Here is a 15,526-nt window from a genome sequence, read left to right as displayed (position 1 = left end):
TTCTAATTTTGCATGGAATAATTTTAAATATTGATAAAGAAAAATTGATTGGAGCCTAATTATGATTCCTGGACCCTCCTGTGTAAAGAAATTGGAGAAATGAATAAAGAAATTGGAGAAATGAATCAAACTCTCCTACTAATTAATCTTATCTATATTCACCCGATATGGTTTATTTTCGTATTAGAATTCATTATTAGTTATTACTACTATTTATTATTCTCTTATAAATATTCATTTGCTGTTATGGCATATTACGGCCAATGTCAAATTACAAAAAGAAAAAAAAATCATTCATTTCAGCTAATTTTCACTATCATTCCTCAACTACAAAGTCCAAATATATGGGTTTTTTCGTAATTTAACATAATGAGGTGTTAGGCCTAAATTTGGGCTTGTTATAATTGAAGAATATCTCACTTTCAAACAAATTTAGACTAAATCATGATGATGACACCCAAGTGGTGAATCGAGCTGGATGTTAAGCTAGGTTATTTACTTATTTTGGTATTTGAAAACGACAAGAATATGAAGTTGGCCGGCGTTTAAGGCTTAGATTCATCGAATTTTGCGTGGCAACTATAATAGTATATGTAGATTCATCCATGTGGCAACTATAAGGTTATAATGCACAAGTTGGCCCCTGCCCCAATTTCTCATGTGAGTATTTAGGTACAAATATTCAATGCATTTCAATTATTCATCACCAAAGTGCATACTATGATTTGCTGCATACATTTCACCCTATCTGTTACACATAATTTATAGTGCAATTTTCTTAAATTAGCGTCTAAGTTTCATCAAGAGTATCATTAAGCACTTAATCCTAAAGTCAAATTATCACTTGAAGAAGATAAAGGGCCATTTCTTGCGACCAAGTCAAATCATCACTTCAATTTCTTGACTTTTGTGTGTGTAGAAGAGTCAAATACAAGAAGTGGTTGCTTGAGATTTAGACTTACAAATGTTATTGTTTTACAATAAAAGAGTATTACAGTAATGCGGTACATTATTTTATCACACTAAACAAGAATTAAAGCATCAAATTTGGTTAGAGTCCATCCAATACTATTGCGTGCAAATTGGATTAGACGGATTGTAATTGTTTTAATTGCTCGTTCGAGAATTACGATCTTCGGCTCTTCTCACTGTTCAATGTGGAATGACCTATTGAAAATTCCAAAATGCAGTGGATAACTTTTCTTGTACAATCTGCAGAGAAGATGAAATTTACGGATATAAATTAGCGTCTAAATTAAAATACAGTACGTATGCAGAAAGTGGTGATGACCCTAACGATTTCTGCTTGATGATTGCACATCATATGTTAGGACAAGCTCACCACTCTATTAAATGAAAAAAAAAGAACCAGAAATCTCCTCGAACATCACATTCAGGTCGGAATTCACTCTACTGCAAGAAAAGCAGAATCATATGATACATGCTCGGAAATAACAGATATATGAAACATTACCAACCCATACATGTTCATTAATTTCCACAAGCAACACAAAATTATTCCAATTCCCAATATCACTGCCACCAGCTTGTTGCTCAAGAATCGCAACTGAGTGAAAACGGCAGATAATTTCCTATGACAATTAACGTGTAAGGACCCATAGGTACACAGTACGGCTCCATAATCCACAAAAACATAAAACCCTCTGTATGCATTTGAAACTAACTTATTTTGCAAGGGAGGAGAGAGAAAGCAATTAGGAGTGAGAGAGGGAAGCTACAAGACAAGCTTCTCATTTCCCACAGAAAGGCACTCACAAATGTTTACTTTCATATCGAAGAGTTTATCTTCTTGTTTTATTTTTACCAATGTTCACTTTCATAGATGAACTACTCTGTAATCACTGAAATACCAACTTTTATATCCTGCCTATTAGGAGAATGCCTTCGTTTACTAACATGCCCGTTATTGACTGTGTTGTACAGTCACATTTAATAATAATACTTAAGTCTTCTAATTTGAGCTCAACTGTATTATACTACTGGGATGTCATTTCTTTTATAGCTGATTTCAAGAAGTTACCGCGACCCATGTTAGTACTTTATGACCTCATCTTACACTCTGGAATTTGATCAACTTACCATTAACCAACACACACTATATAACTTGCTTATTCTGATTTCTTGCAATTTAACAGAAATTCAGCACTCAGCACCTGTTACGAGTTAACTCACAATCAACAATCTTGAATATCCTTCAATCCAATCGACCCTCGGAACTTACTTAAAATTCATTATACCTTTAACTTGTGCCGAACACATAACAAAAACAGCCAAAATAAAATCTTTACTCTTAGACCTCGACAAGAATTAGCTATCAGTCAGAGTCGATCATAAATCACAATATCTTCAAACAGACATCTCTACGAGCCAGCCAAACCACATTTTGAGACAATTAATCATGTAACGAAAGCCCCACAAAGAGAAGATAAAGCAATAAGATGTCAAATAATAATTAAAAAGAACACACATTGTTGAGAGTACAAGAACACATATACAACTCATAAAGCAAAAATAGACAACAGAATCGAACCGAACATCCAAAAAGACAAGCGGACGGAATTTACCTCACCTAAATCGAAGAAACAGAAGGATTGCTTCCATGATTTCCCCTTTCCAGATCCTCGCCCAAAGTCTTGCAATCCAATCCACACCCACATTGCGGACAAATAAGAAAATTATCAATCCCAAATTCGGCAGATGCAATTCCAACAGAGAATTCAAGGTTATCCCCTTTTCTCCTAACTTCCACAATATTCAACCACAGAAAAAGGATTTTGACGCTGACTCCGGTTAAATTAGTCAACTTATCTTTGTAGATGGAACCACTAATTTGGGACTTGTACCTCAGCTGATACGATCCTTCCAGGGAGAAACTGCACGAACCGCTTAGGTAGGCGTTGAATTTGCCGGAAGAAGGGTCGAGATCGTAGTGTGTTACGCCTATTGGGAGGATGCCGACGGGAAAATCGAATGATTGGATTACGTCGTACGCCGTGAGAACGGCGGATCCGCCACCGGCGGCGGAGAGTACGAACAGACAGAGGATTAAAGCGGTGGCGGTTTCGCAATTCGATACCATTCTGCCTCTTTTCCGATTCCCAATCGATTCGCCGGATTATAACAGAAATAAAATTCGATGAATTTCACGCAATTTCCCCCCCCAAAAAAGTAGAGATTGAATGAAACTAAATTCAGGTTTTTTGGGTGGAATTTTGTTGACGGAGGAGAATATCGGAATTGAGTTGTGTAGGAGGACTACCAGCCAATTATGGGTATAAACTCCGACGTGGTGACTCAGCTGCCAGAGTGGCTGATCAAATTATTTATTTTTGTATCTATCTCCGTTTAATTTTTTCTTTTTCTTTTTATTTTTTTGAGTAAAAATCTCTTTTATGATGATTGAAAGATATTTTCAATTTAATATTCAATAAATAATTAAATAATCTTAACTTAATTTTTTTCAAAATTAAAATTAAAACCACATATCAAAATTAAAATCTTAACTTAATTTTTTTTTATAAATAAATCCTGATTATAATTTAATCTAATTATCGATTTGGAGGGTTTTAATGTTTGGGCCACACTGATTGGGCTTTGAATAAATCACTAATTAGTCTCGATAAAATATTGCCACCAGTTGGACAGGCTATAAAGCCCATAAAGATGATCCATTAAAATTGCATTATATGAATCACATTAATTTAATTTAAATTGTTTTATATTATTATTATTTTTTTAATTTCAAAAAAAGAAAAAAGAAAAAGAAAAATGAAGAACACAGTCGATTACTTTTAGAAACTTGACAGAATATTGGGCACAACTTTCGAAAGACACCGGCCAATCGAACCATGGATAAAATCCAACACAAAAATATCCAATCGAACGGCATAAACATCCACGTGGCGGAGATCGGCCGTGGCCCCGCCGTATTATTCCTCCACGGTTTCCCGGAGCTCTGGTACTCATGGCGCCACCAGATGCTGTTCTTTTCCTCCAGGGGCTACCGCGCTATCGCCCCTGACCTCCGCGGCTACGGCGACTCCGACGCGCCGCCGTCCGCCTCCAGCTACACCGCTTTCCACATCATCGGCGATTTGGTCGGTTTGTTGGACGCTTTGGGACTGGACCGGGTTTATTTGGTTGGCCACGATTGGGGAGCTGTTATGGCTTGGTACTTGTGCTTGTTGCGGCCCGATAGGATTAAAGCTTTGGTTAATTTGAGCGTTGTGTTTCATCCGAGGAATCCGAAGAGGAAGCCCGTCGAATCTATGCGTGCAATTCTCGGCAACGATTATTACATCTGCAGATTTCAGGTTCTGTATACCGATTTTCCGTTCAATCAGATTTCAATTTCTGTATATTGATTTTGGATCATCATTTACCCTAATTTGTGTAGAAGTTGTATTGAATGTGTAATGCAATCCTTTTAGGTTATCGAATTACTTCTGTTTAGCAGTAATGAAGGTTTCATCCTTGCAAATGCACCTCCTTCTTTGTTATGTGGTATTTGAGTTATATATATTTAGGCCTCGTTTGGTCGGGGAGATTAGCCATGATTAACTAATTAATGGGACTTTGTTTGATGTTTCGTATCCCCAATAAGTTGTTCGGTCAACTCGCAAATATTACGTTATCATGCCTTATCTTGCCTTGTAGGCATGTTTTTTTTATTGATTATTTAATCTTATATTGGCTAATCTTATCTCAGTAACCAAACGAGGTCTTATTTAATTATTTTCCTCAATTGGATGAGTGATTGGTTTGTTATGTAGGAACCTGGAGAAGCTGAGTCGGAATTTGCTCGTGTTGACACAGCAAGATTGATCAAGAAATTCTTAACATCGAGAAATCCAGCTCCTCTCATAGTTCCTAAAGAAGTAGGATTTGGAGGGTCGCCTCACAAACCAATCACAATGCCCTCTTGGTTATCGGAAGAAGACGTTCAATACTACGCAAGCAAATTCAGCCTCAAAGGCTTCACCGGTGGATTGAACTATTATCGAGCTATGGACCTGTAAGTAAAAAAAAGAAAAATTAGAGGGTTCTTGAAATACTCGATTTAAATGTCATTAATTTTGCTATTGATGTAGAAATTGGGAGCTCACAGCACCGTGGAGTAGTGTGCAGATAAAAGTACCGGTGAAGTTTATTGTAGGGGATCTTGACCTTACTTATAATACACCTGGTGTTAAGGAATATATACACGGTGGTGGCTTCAAACGACAAGTTCCGTTTTTGCAAGAATTAGTGATTATGGAAGGAGTGGCTCACTTTATTAACCAAGAAAAGCCTGAGGAAACCAGTCAACATATTTATGATTTCATCCATAAGTTTTCGTCTGATTCTGATTTTCCCAGGTAAAAAGTTCCTAACCTGTACAAGATGTGGTGAGGTCAGTTTATCTATTGCTCAATTATCTTTTGCTGGGAACTGGTTTTTTGTATCAAATTTAGGAGATGCATTTATATATACTTACATGAATTGCCAAATTGCATATCAAAATCAACAGGTCTGCCACAGGTATTATGTATGTATTTATAAAGTTTTATTTTGTTTATCTACTAATTTGACAGAGATCATAAGCAAATTAAATATTAGGGAGGGAAAAAACCCCAATGAATTTCCCTATCGTGATAAATTCAAATTTTAAACCCATTGGTTGTAAAATACCTAAGTTGTCCTTTCTTTTTTCTTTCAATTTTAATTTAATTTTCGGTTTCCTTTTCAAAAAAAAAATATTTTTTTATATATTTCATTTTGCATGTGATTGCTGATATGCAGTCTTCTTTAAGCAAAAGACGCTAAAATAAATCGAAAGAGCAAAGACGTTTTTATAGTATAAACGACGTCACTTTAACTTAATTCAAAAGAAAACCAAAACCGGTTAATTTCATTACAAAGAGAAATGAGGGATAGAAAAGTGAAAACATTAAAAAGAAAAAACAAGCTTGTCCAATTATTATAGGTAGAAAACAAACGAGGAAGAAGACAAGTGATTTTATAACAAATGGATCAGAAGTTTGTGATGAATTCATAGATATGTTGGCTAACTTCTTCAGGCTTCTCTTGGTTGATAAAATGAGCCACACCTTCCATCACTACCACTTGTTCTAAATTCGGCACATCTTTCTTGAATCCCCCGTCGTGTATGTACTCTTTTACCCCTGGAACGTAGTATGTTATATCTTGTTCACCAATTATGAACTTCACCGGCACCTTCACCTGAGCTCCTACCCATGGCGCCGCCAGCTCCCATGTCCTGCAAATTCAATCCAATTTTATCAAACAATATAAAAAAATAAATCGCATTTTCCCGGAAAACAAATAAGCAATTATGCAAGAAATTAAAGGAGGTTTTACAGGTCCATTGCTCGATAGTAGTTGAGTCCGCCGGTATATCCTGTTTTTTTGAATTTTCCGGCGAAGTAATCGAGATCTTCCTCCGTCAGCCATGGCGGCGATTCAGCTGGAGCTTGGAAAAGTGCTTCAAGCCCGATTTCTCGAGGCACGATTATCGGTTTTCCACCGCGGAATGAGAATAGCGACTTTATCACTTGACTTGCTTCAACTGATTCAAATGCTTTCTCAGCCTCCCCTGCTTTCTGTGTATCATATTCATAACAGCATCAACATATATCAATTTTTCCCCCAAAATCAAAAACCCTAAAAAAACAAATTGAAAATTACATGGTACCTGAAATCTGCACATGTAGAAATCATCACCTAAGAGATTTTTGTACATTTCAATAGGTTTAATTTGTGGGTGCCTGGGGTGAAATTGAACGCTCATATTCACCAAACCCTTAATCCGTTCAGGGCGGAAGAGGCAGAACCACCACGCGACAATGGCGCCCCAGTCGTGGGCCACCAGGAAAACCTGCTCGAGGCCGAGAGCGTCCAGCAGTGCCACCAGGTCGCCGACGAGGTGGAAGGCGGTGTAATCGGCGGGGGAGGGCGGCGCGTCGGTGTCGCCGTAGCCGCGTAGGTCGGGGGCGATAGCGCGGTAGCCTCTGGCGGAGAGGTAGAGCATCTGGTGGCGCCACGTGTACCATAGCTCCGGGAAGCCGTGGAGGAATAGTACGGCGGGGCCGTCGCCTATTTCAGCTACGTGCATGTTTATGCCGTTGACGCTCATGTTACTGTGTTTGATTTTCTCCATTTTAATTTCTGGCTTCAGCTTTTTATCCCTTTGTGAAATGAAATTAATCAGCTACTTATATAAGTACATAAATATTAAGTAACAAAATTTAATTTCTCTGTTAACAAAATTTAATTTCTGGAGTAAACTTTGTTAACTCCGTTTTAGTGATTGATGATACTGTGGATATATTTTGAAGTCAAATTAAAATTTAAAATTCAAAATTCTATGGAGCAAAGAGGGACAGCTCATCACCGTCAAAGTGATTGAACTTATTGCCGTATAATTGATCTCAAGCGAGAAGCTTTGACTTTGCTTCAAAAAGCAGCCATTTCAGTCAACACTTCCTAAATTCTAAGACTAAGATTGGGTTGGATCGATCGATTACTGGTATGATAAAAGTCGACTTATTTGATAAAACCAATTTCGTTCAAAAGGTCATTATCGACCCGGTCTTGTGGATAGGTCCGACTGATGGTTACAACTGAATCTTTAGTTTCGAAATTGGCCGGTTGGTGAAATATAGAAGAAGCTAGGGTAGTAAACTCATTTCACCCAATAAGAATATAGTCTAAGAATTTTAATGCATGGGGAGTATGGTCCATGCTAAACTTTATGGTTGAGAAGGATTAAGGGGAATAATTATTATCCAACTTGATGAATGCATGGGAGCAAACTCTAGGCTCTACCTTTACTCTTTATTATTCAGTGCATTAATTACTATATTTATTTTTAATACATTTGTACACATTAAAAATACATTAAAGAAATATTCGATGCAATATACCACTAATAAAATAATATATCTCACATCAATAAAAAAAACTTGACTATATTTTCCTCCAAAACCGATAGGATCGCACATAGTTTGCTGGATATTTTCTTAATTCTTTGCCCTTTTTCTTTATTCCACTCAATCTTGAAAACCAATAAACAAATGAGAGAGAGGTTTGGATCAAATTAAAGATTAATTTCCATTTATTTATTCATCTAATTTTTTTTTGAGTAATTTATTCATCTAATTTTATTCAACTTTATTACAGGCTAAATCAATATGATTAACATTGCAAATGCTTAATTTAAGCACATAATCCTCGCCATTTCTAATTAATTACTAAATTAATCGTGATCGAATTTTGTAAATAATAAGTCTATATTACTGGCCAGTTAAACATATCCTCATATAATCACTTCCTACATTCTAGGTCAATTGCAATATTTTATAATTTTATATCAAATAATATTCAAATAGATCATTAGATGTCATAAATTAAATTTTTTTTTTTCAGAATTTCCGTGTCAACTTGTGAAAGGTATGTATATAGCTTATATATATATATATGTCATCAGAAAACTCTCATAAACAATCCTGTCAAAATAGAATTCAACTCTTTGATGTACTATTGTGTAAGAAATGGATGAAGAAAATCAAGATTCAAACGGTTATGTTTCCAACGGTAAAATCATGATATCATCTATCGCGATATTATTCCTCGCATGTTTTATCGTAGTCTCGTTTCACGTGTACGCGCGTTGGTTTCGCCGCCGCCCTGTCAACCACCGCCGCGTCAACGCGACCTCGACTGGCATGATCTTCTCTCAGGGTCTCGATCTCCGCGTCATGAATTCACTCCCAACTTTCATATACGAATCCAAAGGCGGCCAAGAGTCCCCGCTGGAATGCGCCGTGTGCCTGTCGGAGTTTGAAGACGACGAAACGGGTCGGGTTCTGCCCGACTGCAAGCACTGTTTCCACGTTGACTGTATAGACATGTGGCTTCAGTGTCACCGCGACTGCCCACTCTGCAGAGCCCAGGTTAAGTTCCAACCCGGCGCCCGAAACCCGATCCAGCCCATTCAAAATCCGGATCAAATAATCCTATCCATCTACGTGTTGGAGGATGCGGGTAGTTCCGGGTCGAATACTGGATTGCACCACACGTGCGAAAACGATGGGATTCTTCATACCGTCTGTTCATCTTCTTCGCCGACGCTGCTGGATGTGACAGGTCAACTGCCAGGTCAAACGGGGCAAGATCCGACCAAAATTGAAGGTGTTTCGAATTCGGATTCGAATATTGGCCCGGATATTGAGTCCGGGCCCAACTCAACCGTTCAAGTGTTAAAGAGGCTGTTCAGCATTTAAAATGTGGGCTTAGATTGTCAGTAGTAAAACCTTTGTATAATTTGGGCTTCTTAAATTGGACCGTTAGCCAATGTTTAAGGCCCAAAAAGCCCATTTTTCAGTAATTCTCATATATTTATTATTGTGAAAAATACAGTTTTCACCCCTCAAATGTTCTCCAATTCAACATTTGGTCTCTCATATTTCAAAAATTCAATATTTTTAGCCATTCCCATCAATTTTCTGTTAAAACTAACGGAATTAAACGTGTTTCCATCACTACCTTAACTGACGGACTAACGATAAATTGATGAAAATGACTAAAAATGTCAAATTATTGAAATATAAGGGTCTAAATGTATTTGTTATGAACATTGTGGCTCAAATATTGAATGTAAGAAAATATGAAAGATGAAAACTGTAAATTTTCTATTTATAGTATTATCAATTATTTTGCAGCGTATATATATTTATTTGTTGAACAAACACGCCCTTATGATTCCATCGGCTGCTCAGAAATGTCGGCCATCTGATGGGTAACCCTGTTTCCATGGACAATCATTTGATTTTCAGCCATTCAATTTCAAGCCCCCATGCAGGACAATGCCTTTTTCTTCTTCTTCTTCTTCTTCTTCTTTATCTCGCCCTGATTTCTCATAATCGTCGTCGAATAGCAGTAACCAAATTACATATATACAGCTCTAAAAGAGGAGGAGAAAGGAACAAAAATGAAGAATTCCGCCATGTCTTGCAAGTTGTTTTTCCTATCGGCACTCCTCCTTGGCCTCAGTTTCATCGCCGCCCCGACAACCGCCGCCCGCCCCAGCCTACACCTCCAGCTCCACCGTATTCAGAAAATATCCAAGCTTTCCGGTGATCCCCTCGTTAAAGCTGCGTGTGCGGGAACCGCTGAATTCGAGCCGGAATGCGTATCCACCCTGCAATCGGCGCCGCCGCACCAGAGGGCTGATGGCGATGGCCTAGCTTTCTTCGCCCTAAGGTACAATATCTTCAATTATTATAATTTTATTTGAAATCCCTAATTTTATGAACAATTGGGGCTGATTTTGATTGTTCTGATCAGTGGCGTAGCAATGAAGGGGCAGGGGGCAGCCGCCCCTCTAAGAAAAAATAATATTTTTTTTAATTACTTTTTGACATTATATTTTGTAAATGTGTGTTTTTCCCCCCAAATTTTATGTTCTTCTCAATTCTCTTATCTTATGTAAATTTAGATACATACTTATTTTAGCAACTTATGGATGTGTAGAAATTTATATAAACCAAAAAAATGAAAAAAAAAATTCAAGATTCAATATTTTTAATATGTAATTTGCTTCCCCCATTTTATGCAGGTTTGTAGAAGATCACGCAGTTAACATTACTACAGACATCAAAAAATTCCTCGCAGTTCCGGACCTGGCCCCACTGCTTCAATCGGCTTTAAACGATTGCATGGATCAATACAATCCACTCGATGACTTAATCGAGGACGCAATAAACGCCATTCTAGCAAAGGCTTATTCTGATGCCGAACAATTCATTGATGCTGCAATCACTGATATTAATCAGTGTGATGCGCAGCTCAAAGCCCACAATTCGGAGGAGAAAGCCGAGAATAAAACAGGGGAAGATGTTCAGTTGGCCAAGAATTTGACAGAATTCAACCTCTTCCTCAAGAAAATGCTGTCTGCTGCTATGAACATTCTTAAATCTAATTAAGGTACATACACTCTGTTGTTGATCAACATGTTACATATACACTTCCCATGATTTTTTATTTTTATTTTTTTTTAATTCAGTATTTTTAAATATATGTATTAGTTGTCCTGTTGGACTAAAGTAACTGATTTGTCAGTTTTGTATCATTTCATACTTAATGGTATGATAGTAGTGCACTAGTGATGTATGATATTATCACAAGGTTATATAATCTAATTTTGATTAATATTTTTCTTAGCAAACTAAACGAGGTCGAGTTATATTTTTGTTCGTTTTGTTATGTTGTTAGTGAGGTGAATCATTAAATTTCGATATCTCCAACAATAAATGATAATATTAATTTTAAAATTAAAATAAATTATTCAACTGACATCACTGGAATAATTTGATTATCAAATTCAAAGTTGACATTGCAGTTTGTGTTGGGAAGGTGGAAACTAATATATATTTCTTATTAAAATTATGTGAATAAACAATTACAAGAATCTTGTTAACATTAAATAAAATAAAAATTTATATAATCATTAATCAGATTAGGCCTGATGTGTAAGGGGCACCAGTTTGGGGTATCCAATCATCTCCAATCAAGAAAGCAGAGACTGTGAAATTAACAGCATCAGTAGTATTGATAACATGAAACCCGGGCCACGTCACTCTCCGACTAGTATTCGAGCCGGGCCCACTATTTCCGAACTCGGCGTAATACGAAGTGTTCAAAGCAAAATCTCCGGACCAAATACTCCATCCTACCGGAGTGATAAAACTATCCATAAACGACTGCATATAAACAGTCCGGGAATATTCTTTCCAGGGCCTGCCTAAATACGTCTTGACGGTATAACTACTGTTAGCCAAATCGTCTGCGGGCCGAATAGTGCAATTCTGGATCGACAGTCCTGTGTTTTGATTCGGGTCGGTTCTTCCCTGTGCGGTTATTGCGTTGAACTGATTGGCCATTGGCTGACGTGGATAGAGGTTGCAGTTCTGTAAAACAGCTGCCGCGTTTCCGAAGATGAAATCTACTGTGCCGTAGATATCGCACTCCACGTAAAATTGCCTGAGGGAGTGAACGTAGAGTGTGTCTTGGTACGCTTCGAAGCTGCAGCTGTAAAATGTTGATAAATCCGCCCCGTTTCGTACGGCAACTGCTTGGTGCTTGATTGCTCCGGCTGTGTTACGGATCGTCATTCCGACACCAACGAATCCCGTTCCTACCACAGCTGTCAAAAAAATAAAAATAAATTGAAAAACTGACATTTAGCACCTTCTAAAGAATATATAGGTTCTATTTGGAAAAATAAAATAAAAAAGAAAAGTGCTTACTAAATGTTGAACAGTTGAACGTAGACCATCCATCGACAACGTTGCGATTTCCGGTGATAATTGTTTGGTTTATTCCGTCGCCAACCATCATCAAATACTTCTTGTTCTTGGGAACAGATACGTATTCTTCGTACACGCCAGCAGTGACGTATACGAGATAGTATCCGTTAGAGCCGTCGGTGTTATTCGGAGCAGCAGCCACCGCATCGTTTATCGAAGTATAATTCCAACTCCCATCTTGACTAACAATCACAATATCACTCACAAGAACCTGATTATTATTATCACTACCATCTACCTGAAGCAGCTTTCTGTTATTATTGTTATTGTTGTTGTTGTTGTGGCTGTTGCTGGCAGTTCGATAAATTTCCTGATTCCGGGCCGACATTTTCAAGTTCAAATGCCCGTTTCGCAAAAGACTGCCCGGCTTTGTGTGCCCATTGTGGGTGTTAGAAGATTGCCTGATTTTTTTCCCCTTAGGCACCCACCCTTTGGTGAACAAAGCCAACGAGACACTATAAAGGCGTGTGTCGTTAGAGAGAGGCGCCAAGATGCCGTTTCTGATGCTCCAGGCGGAAGCCGTATCCCGGAGGCCGTCGATACACGTTTGTGTATTCGTAAGTACCGCACTGAGGGAAGTTTGTATGTCGTCGGCTTGTAAGAAAGAGAGAGTTTTGGAAGTTTTGTCGACTGTTTGGAAAGAAGTTACGAGGTTGTCCACGTTGCATTCGGCCAAGTACCTGCAGTCTTCGAGTGCTCTGACTGCGGTGGTGGTTAGACTTTTGGATTTCTTGAGGTTTTTCTGGATGAGTGCGAGGAATTTCCGGGCGGTGGAAATAGATTTTCGGACGGAGAAACGGCCGAAATCGTAGACGTTCGACGTGGTGTTGTTGGTGGGGAGAACAGTGTTGCAGAAAGATGGATAGGGAGTGGATTTGCATATGGTTGAAGGTGGTACATTTTGTGCTGCTGGAGTTTGTGAACAAGATTGTGATATGAAAAATGTAAAGAGAAATAAAATTGAGAGAGATTTTAGCAGATTTTGGGCCATTTTTTTTTTGCTATTGATTTTATTTATTTATTTTTAATAAATTGTGAATTGTATGTGTTGTATATATAGATTGAAGTGAGGTTGCATGTAATGAGTTGTTACTGCATAATAATCCGTGAAGTGTTTTTATTTTATTTTATTTAATTTGTTTAATGAATTAGGTTTTTTTAGTAATATTATTATGGGGAGTCAACTTAATTGGTTAGCTTCAAATATTCATATTGTACTGAAAGCGCGTAAGATCTGTGAACGATTTTCTAATGAATTATTTGGTTTTTTTGGACAAAGGGAGCAACTTGTTTGTCTTTGTTTTACATTACGTTATTTAATTTATCTGTCTTTTTTGCATGTTATTTCTTCTGAATTTGGACAATACAATAATGATTCAAGGGTTTTTGCCTTCTTGTGGCATATACATATACTTTATAGTCAACCCCTTGACTGTATTTTTAGGTAATCATGGAATTAATTAGTGATACTATGATATTAGAATGACGAACGAGTTTTTATTATATTTAGAATTTTGTTTCAATTTTTCAAGAATCTGATATGAAACTAGAAAAAATTCTATTAATTTAGCGGAACATTAAATTATCGAGCATCGAGTCGGGACAGAAAAGAATTATTATTTAAGTTATGTTGTTAATTTTATCAATAATCTGCTGTATTTAGTATTAATGAACACAATTACTCAACAAATTATTCAACTAAAAGGTTATAAATTTACACACAGATTATTGAAGATTGAATTAATTAGTTACTTAGGTTTGGTATATGGATTAGGTTTCTGCTTATTATTAGGCAGTCTAATATTATACGTAGGCAACTAACTACACACACTAATTATAATATTGTCTTAATTAGGATGATTTATCACCAAAATTCGTTGACATTTAGATGCATGCAAAATATCGATCCTAATATTTTTTCTACAAACTCGGCCTGAAAAATATTGGGAGGAGAAATCGAACTTGGATCGAAGATTAATTAGGCCAGCTTGGCGACAATTCATCCCAATCTTTACTTAAAAATTAACATATATATCCCCATTTAGGTCGAGGATTTTGATTTATTAATTTTAATTTTAATGTTTTTAAAAATGATTTAATAATGCACTTAATTGATGAAGAAAATTGCAAAATAATAATAATAGTAGAGAATATATAGATCAGGTTGTTGAAGCTACTACGTACTGAGGGGGCTAGGTACAGAATAATGTAAAATCCCTAGTCAAACTTTTAGCAACTCTACATGCAGTACCAATAATATTTATGAGATAGAAAGACTTTGGCTAAGTCAATGCATGCATGGCCTACCAATTTACTATCAAATACTAAAAAACAAAGTCAATGTTTATGTCGTAGCATGTGAGTTTTCTGCATGGGGTTACAAACATAATTAAATAAGATTTAGCCAGCTAGGACTCTAATTAATTAGATTAATGATTAATCACTTTTTAAGGTTCTGTGGACTTGTAAATTAATTAATATTATTAAAAAAAAAAAAACAAATTTATACGGGACGCGCTTATATATATATATTGATGGATCTGAGATTAAATTAATATGAATTATTTTCAAATGAAGTCGGGTTTATTTTTGGCTAGAAGAAAAGTCAAAGTCGGAACCAGATTTAGAAAACGGGTCCGGGTTTGAATTTGAAAACACGCTTACGATACAGTAGTAGACTTAGTTTAACGTTTTGCCACGTCACATAATATGCATTGGGGCTTTGAAAAAATTGCACTCTGTACAGGCTGGCGATGTTTGCTTGACTCTAAATTTTGTCGTTAATTGTACTAAACAGAAACCACCGACTCTTCTTATAAACTCTTTCTCCTTGTTATTTTAGTTAATTAAATTAAATAAATAAATAAACTTTGTAGCATCCGGTCACACTTTTTTGATTGACTATTTAATTATTAGTATATTAATTAATAAATCAAAATTAGAACAAAATGGTCCAGAACAAATGTGGCGGCCCAATACACAGAAACCAAAATTGTTTTTGACCTCGCTCCAAAAGTCGTCTAGGCCCATTAAGGGATCAAATTGAAAATTAAATAATTAAATCCTCGGATTATTTTTTAAGAAATTAATGAATGAAGATATATTTAATCAATCAATATTACAATTTATTTCTTGAA

The 15,526-nt window shown here is 36.6% G+C and overlaps 6 protein-coding genes and 1 long non-coding RNA gene across 8 annotated transcripts; 4 read left to right on the top strand and 3 right to left on the bottom strand.

The window, feature by feature from the left end:
- The first annotated feature begins 916 nt into the window (after positions 1 to 916).
- LOC148770861 (uncharacterized) lies at positions 917 to 3,461 on the top strand. The gene is made up of 2 exons (XR_016030632.1): positions 917 to 1,283; positions 1,421 to 3,461. It is a non-coding gene; the product is annotated as an uncharacterized LOC148770861 (long non-coding RNA).
- Positions 932 to 3,346, bottom strand: LOC105954579 (hypothetical protein). Of its 2 annotated transcripts, none has more exons than XM_088816147.1 (2): positions 2,586 to 3,346; positions 932 to 1,212 (listed from the first exon to the last, which is right to left on the bottom strand). In XM_088816147.1, the coding sequence occupies exon 1, from the start codon at positions 3,098 to 3,100 to the stop codon at positions 2,591 to 2,593; it is 510 nt and encodes a 169-aa protein (XP_088672273.1). In that variant the 5' UTR covers positions 3,101 to 3,346; the 3' UTR covers positions 932 to 1,212; positions 2,586 to 2,590. The 2 variants fall into 2 exon arrangements, with proteins under 2 accessions (XP_088672273.1, XP_088672274.1); XM_088816148.1 differs by having other exon boundaries at positions 2,591 to 3,346.
- A 273-nt stretch (positions 3,462 to 3,734) lies between the features above and the next one.
- LOC105954595 (epoxide hydrolase 1) lies at positions 3,735 to 5,523 on the top strand. Its single transcript, XM_012978262.2, has 3 exons — positions 3,735 to 4,334; positions 4,794 to 5,035; positions 5,112 to 5,523. The coding sequence occupies exons 1-3, from the start codon at positions 3,870 to 3,872 to the stop codon at positions 5,380 to 5,382; spliced, it is 978 nt and encodes a 325-aa protein (XP_012833716.2). The 5' UTR covers positions 3,735 to 3,869; the 3' UTR covers positions 5,383 to 5,523.
- A 326-nt stretch (positions 5,524 to 5,849) lies between these two features.
- On the bottom strand, positions 5,850 to 7,415 carry LOC105954606 (epoxide hydrolase 2). Its single transcript, XM_012978273.2, has 3 exons — positions 6,716 to 7,415; positions 6,382 to 6,623; positions 5,850 to 6,280 (listed from the first exon to the last, which is right to left on the bottom strand). Exons 1-3 carry the CDS (start codon positions 7,178 to 7,180, stop codon positions 6,034 to 6,036), a joined length of 954 nt encoding a protein of 317 aa, XP_012833727.2. The 5' UTR covers positions 7,181 to 7,415; the 3' UTR covers positions 5,850 to 6,033.
- A 1,099-nt stretch (positions 7,416 to 8,514) lies between these two features.
- On the top strand, positions 8,515 to 9,456 carry LOC105954618 (RING/U-box superfamily protein). The gene has a single exon (XM_012978284.2). The coding sequence runs from the start codon at positions 8,574 to 8,576 to the stop codon at positions 9,303 to 9,305; it is 732 nt and encodes a 243-aa protein (XP_012833738.2). The 5' UTR covers positions 8,515 to 8,573; the 3' UTR covers positions 9,306 to 9,456.
- Positions 9,457 to 9,779: 323 nt separating this feature from the next.
- LOC105954628 (uncharacterized) lies at positions 9,780 to 11,232 on the top strand. The gene is made up of 2 exons (XM_012978296.2): positions 9,780 to 10,284; positions 10,640 to 11,232. Exons 1-2 carry the CDS (start codon positions 10,013 to 10,015, stop codon positions 11,004 to 11,006), a joined length of 639 nt encoding a protein of 212 aa, XP_012833750.2. The 5' UTR covers positions 9,780 to 10,012; the 3' UTR covers positions 11,007 to 11,232.
- Positions 11,233 to 11,422: 190 nt separating this feature from the next.
- Positions 11,423 to 13,452, bottom strand: ATPMEPCRB (Plant invertase/pectin methylesterase inhibitor superfamily). Its single transcript, XM_012981958.2, has 2 exons — positions 12,330 to 13,452; positions 11,423 to 12,226 (listed from the first exon to the last, which is right to left on the bottom strand). Exons 1-2 carry the CDS (start codon positions 13,378 to 13,380, stop codon positions 11,535 to 11,537), a joined length of 1,743 nt encoding a protein of 580 aa, XP_012837412.2. The 5' UTR covers positions 13,381 to 13,452; the 3' UTR covers positions 11,423 to 11,534.
- Positions 13,453 to 15,526: the final 2,074 nt, after the last annotated feature.

This window comes from Erythranthe guttata, chromosome 4 (assembly GCF_056151865.1).
Source record: "Erythranthe guttata isolate IM_541 chromosome 4, IM_541, whole genome shotgun sequence".
In the NCBI taxonomy this organism is placed as follows: domain Eukaryota; kingdom Viridiplantae; phylum Streptophyta; class Magnoliopsida; order Lamiales; family Phrymaceae; genus Erythranthe; species Erythranthe guttata.
The sequence above is the reverse complement of the archived record's forward strand: the minus strand, read 5'-3'. Positions and strand labels throughout refer to the sequence as shown.

Bases quoted from the DNA above. Each gene is read 5' to 3' on its own strand.
- LOC105954628 (XM_012978296.2), top strand. From the start codon at position 10,013: ATGAAGAATTCCGCCATGTCTTGCAAGTTGTTTTTCCTATCGGCACTC. The intron at 10,285-10,639 runs GTACAATATCTT...CATTTTATGCAG, and splicing joins CTAGCTTTCTTCGCCCTAAG to GTTTGTAGAAGATCACGCAG.
- LOC105954595 (XM_012978262.2), top strand. From the start codon at position 3,870: ATGGATAAAATCCAACACAAAAATATCCAATCGAACGGCATAAACATC. The intron at 4,335-4,793 runs GTTCTGTATACC...TTTGTTATGTAG, and splicing joins ATTACATCTGCAGATTTCAG to GAACCTGGAGAAGCTGAGTC. The intron at 5,036-5,111 runs GTAAGTAAAAAA...CTATTGATGTAG, and splicing joins TATTATCGAGCTATGGACCT to AAATTGGGAGCTCACAGCAC.
- LOC105954618 (XM_012978284.2), top strand. From the start codon at position 8,574: ATGGATGAAGAAAATCAAGATTCAAACGGTTATGTTTCCAACGGTAAA.
- ATPMEPCRB (XM_012981958.2), bottom strand. From the start codon at position 13,380: ATGGCCCAAAATCTGCTAAAATCTCTCTCAATTTTATTTCTCTTTACA. The intron at 12,227-12,329 runs GTAAGCACTTTT...TTTTTTTGACAG, and splicing joins GTTCAACTGTTCAACATTTA to CTGTGGTAGGAACGGGATTC.
- LOC105954579 (XM_088816147.1), bottom strand. From the start codon at position 3,100: ATGGTATCGAATTGCGAAACCGCCACCGCTTTAATCCTCTGTCTGTTC.
- LOC105954606 (XM_012978273.2), bottom strand. From the start codon at position 7,180: ATGGAGAAAATCAAACACAGTAACATGAGCGTCAACGGCATAAACATG. The intron at 6,624-6,715 runs GTACCATGTAAT...TATGATACACAG, and splicing joins TCTACATGTGCAGATTTCAG to AAAGCAGGGGAGGCTGAGAA. The intron at 6,281-6,381 runs GTAAAACCTCCT...TTGAATTTGCAG, and splicing joins TACTATCGAGCAATGGACCT to GACATGGGAGCTGGCGGCGC.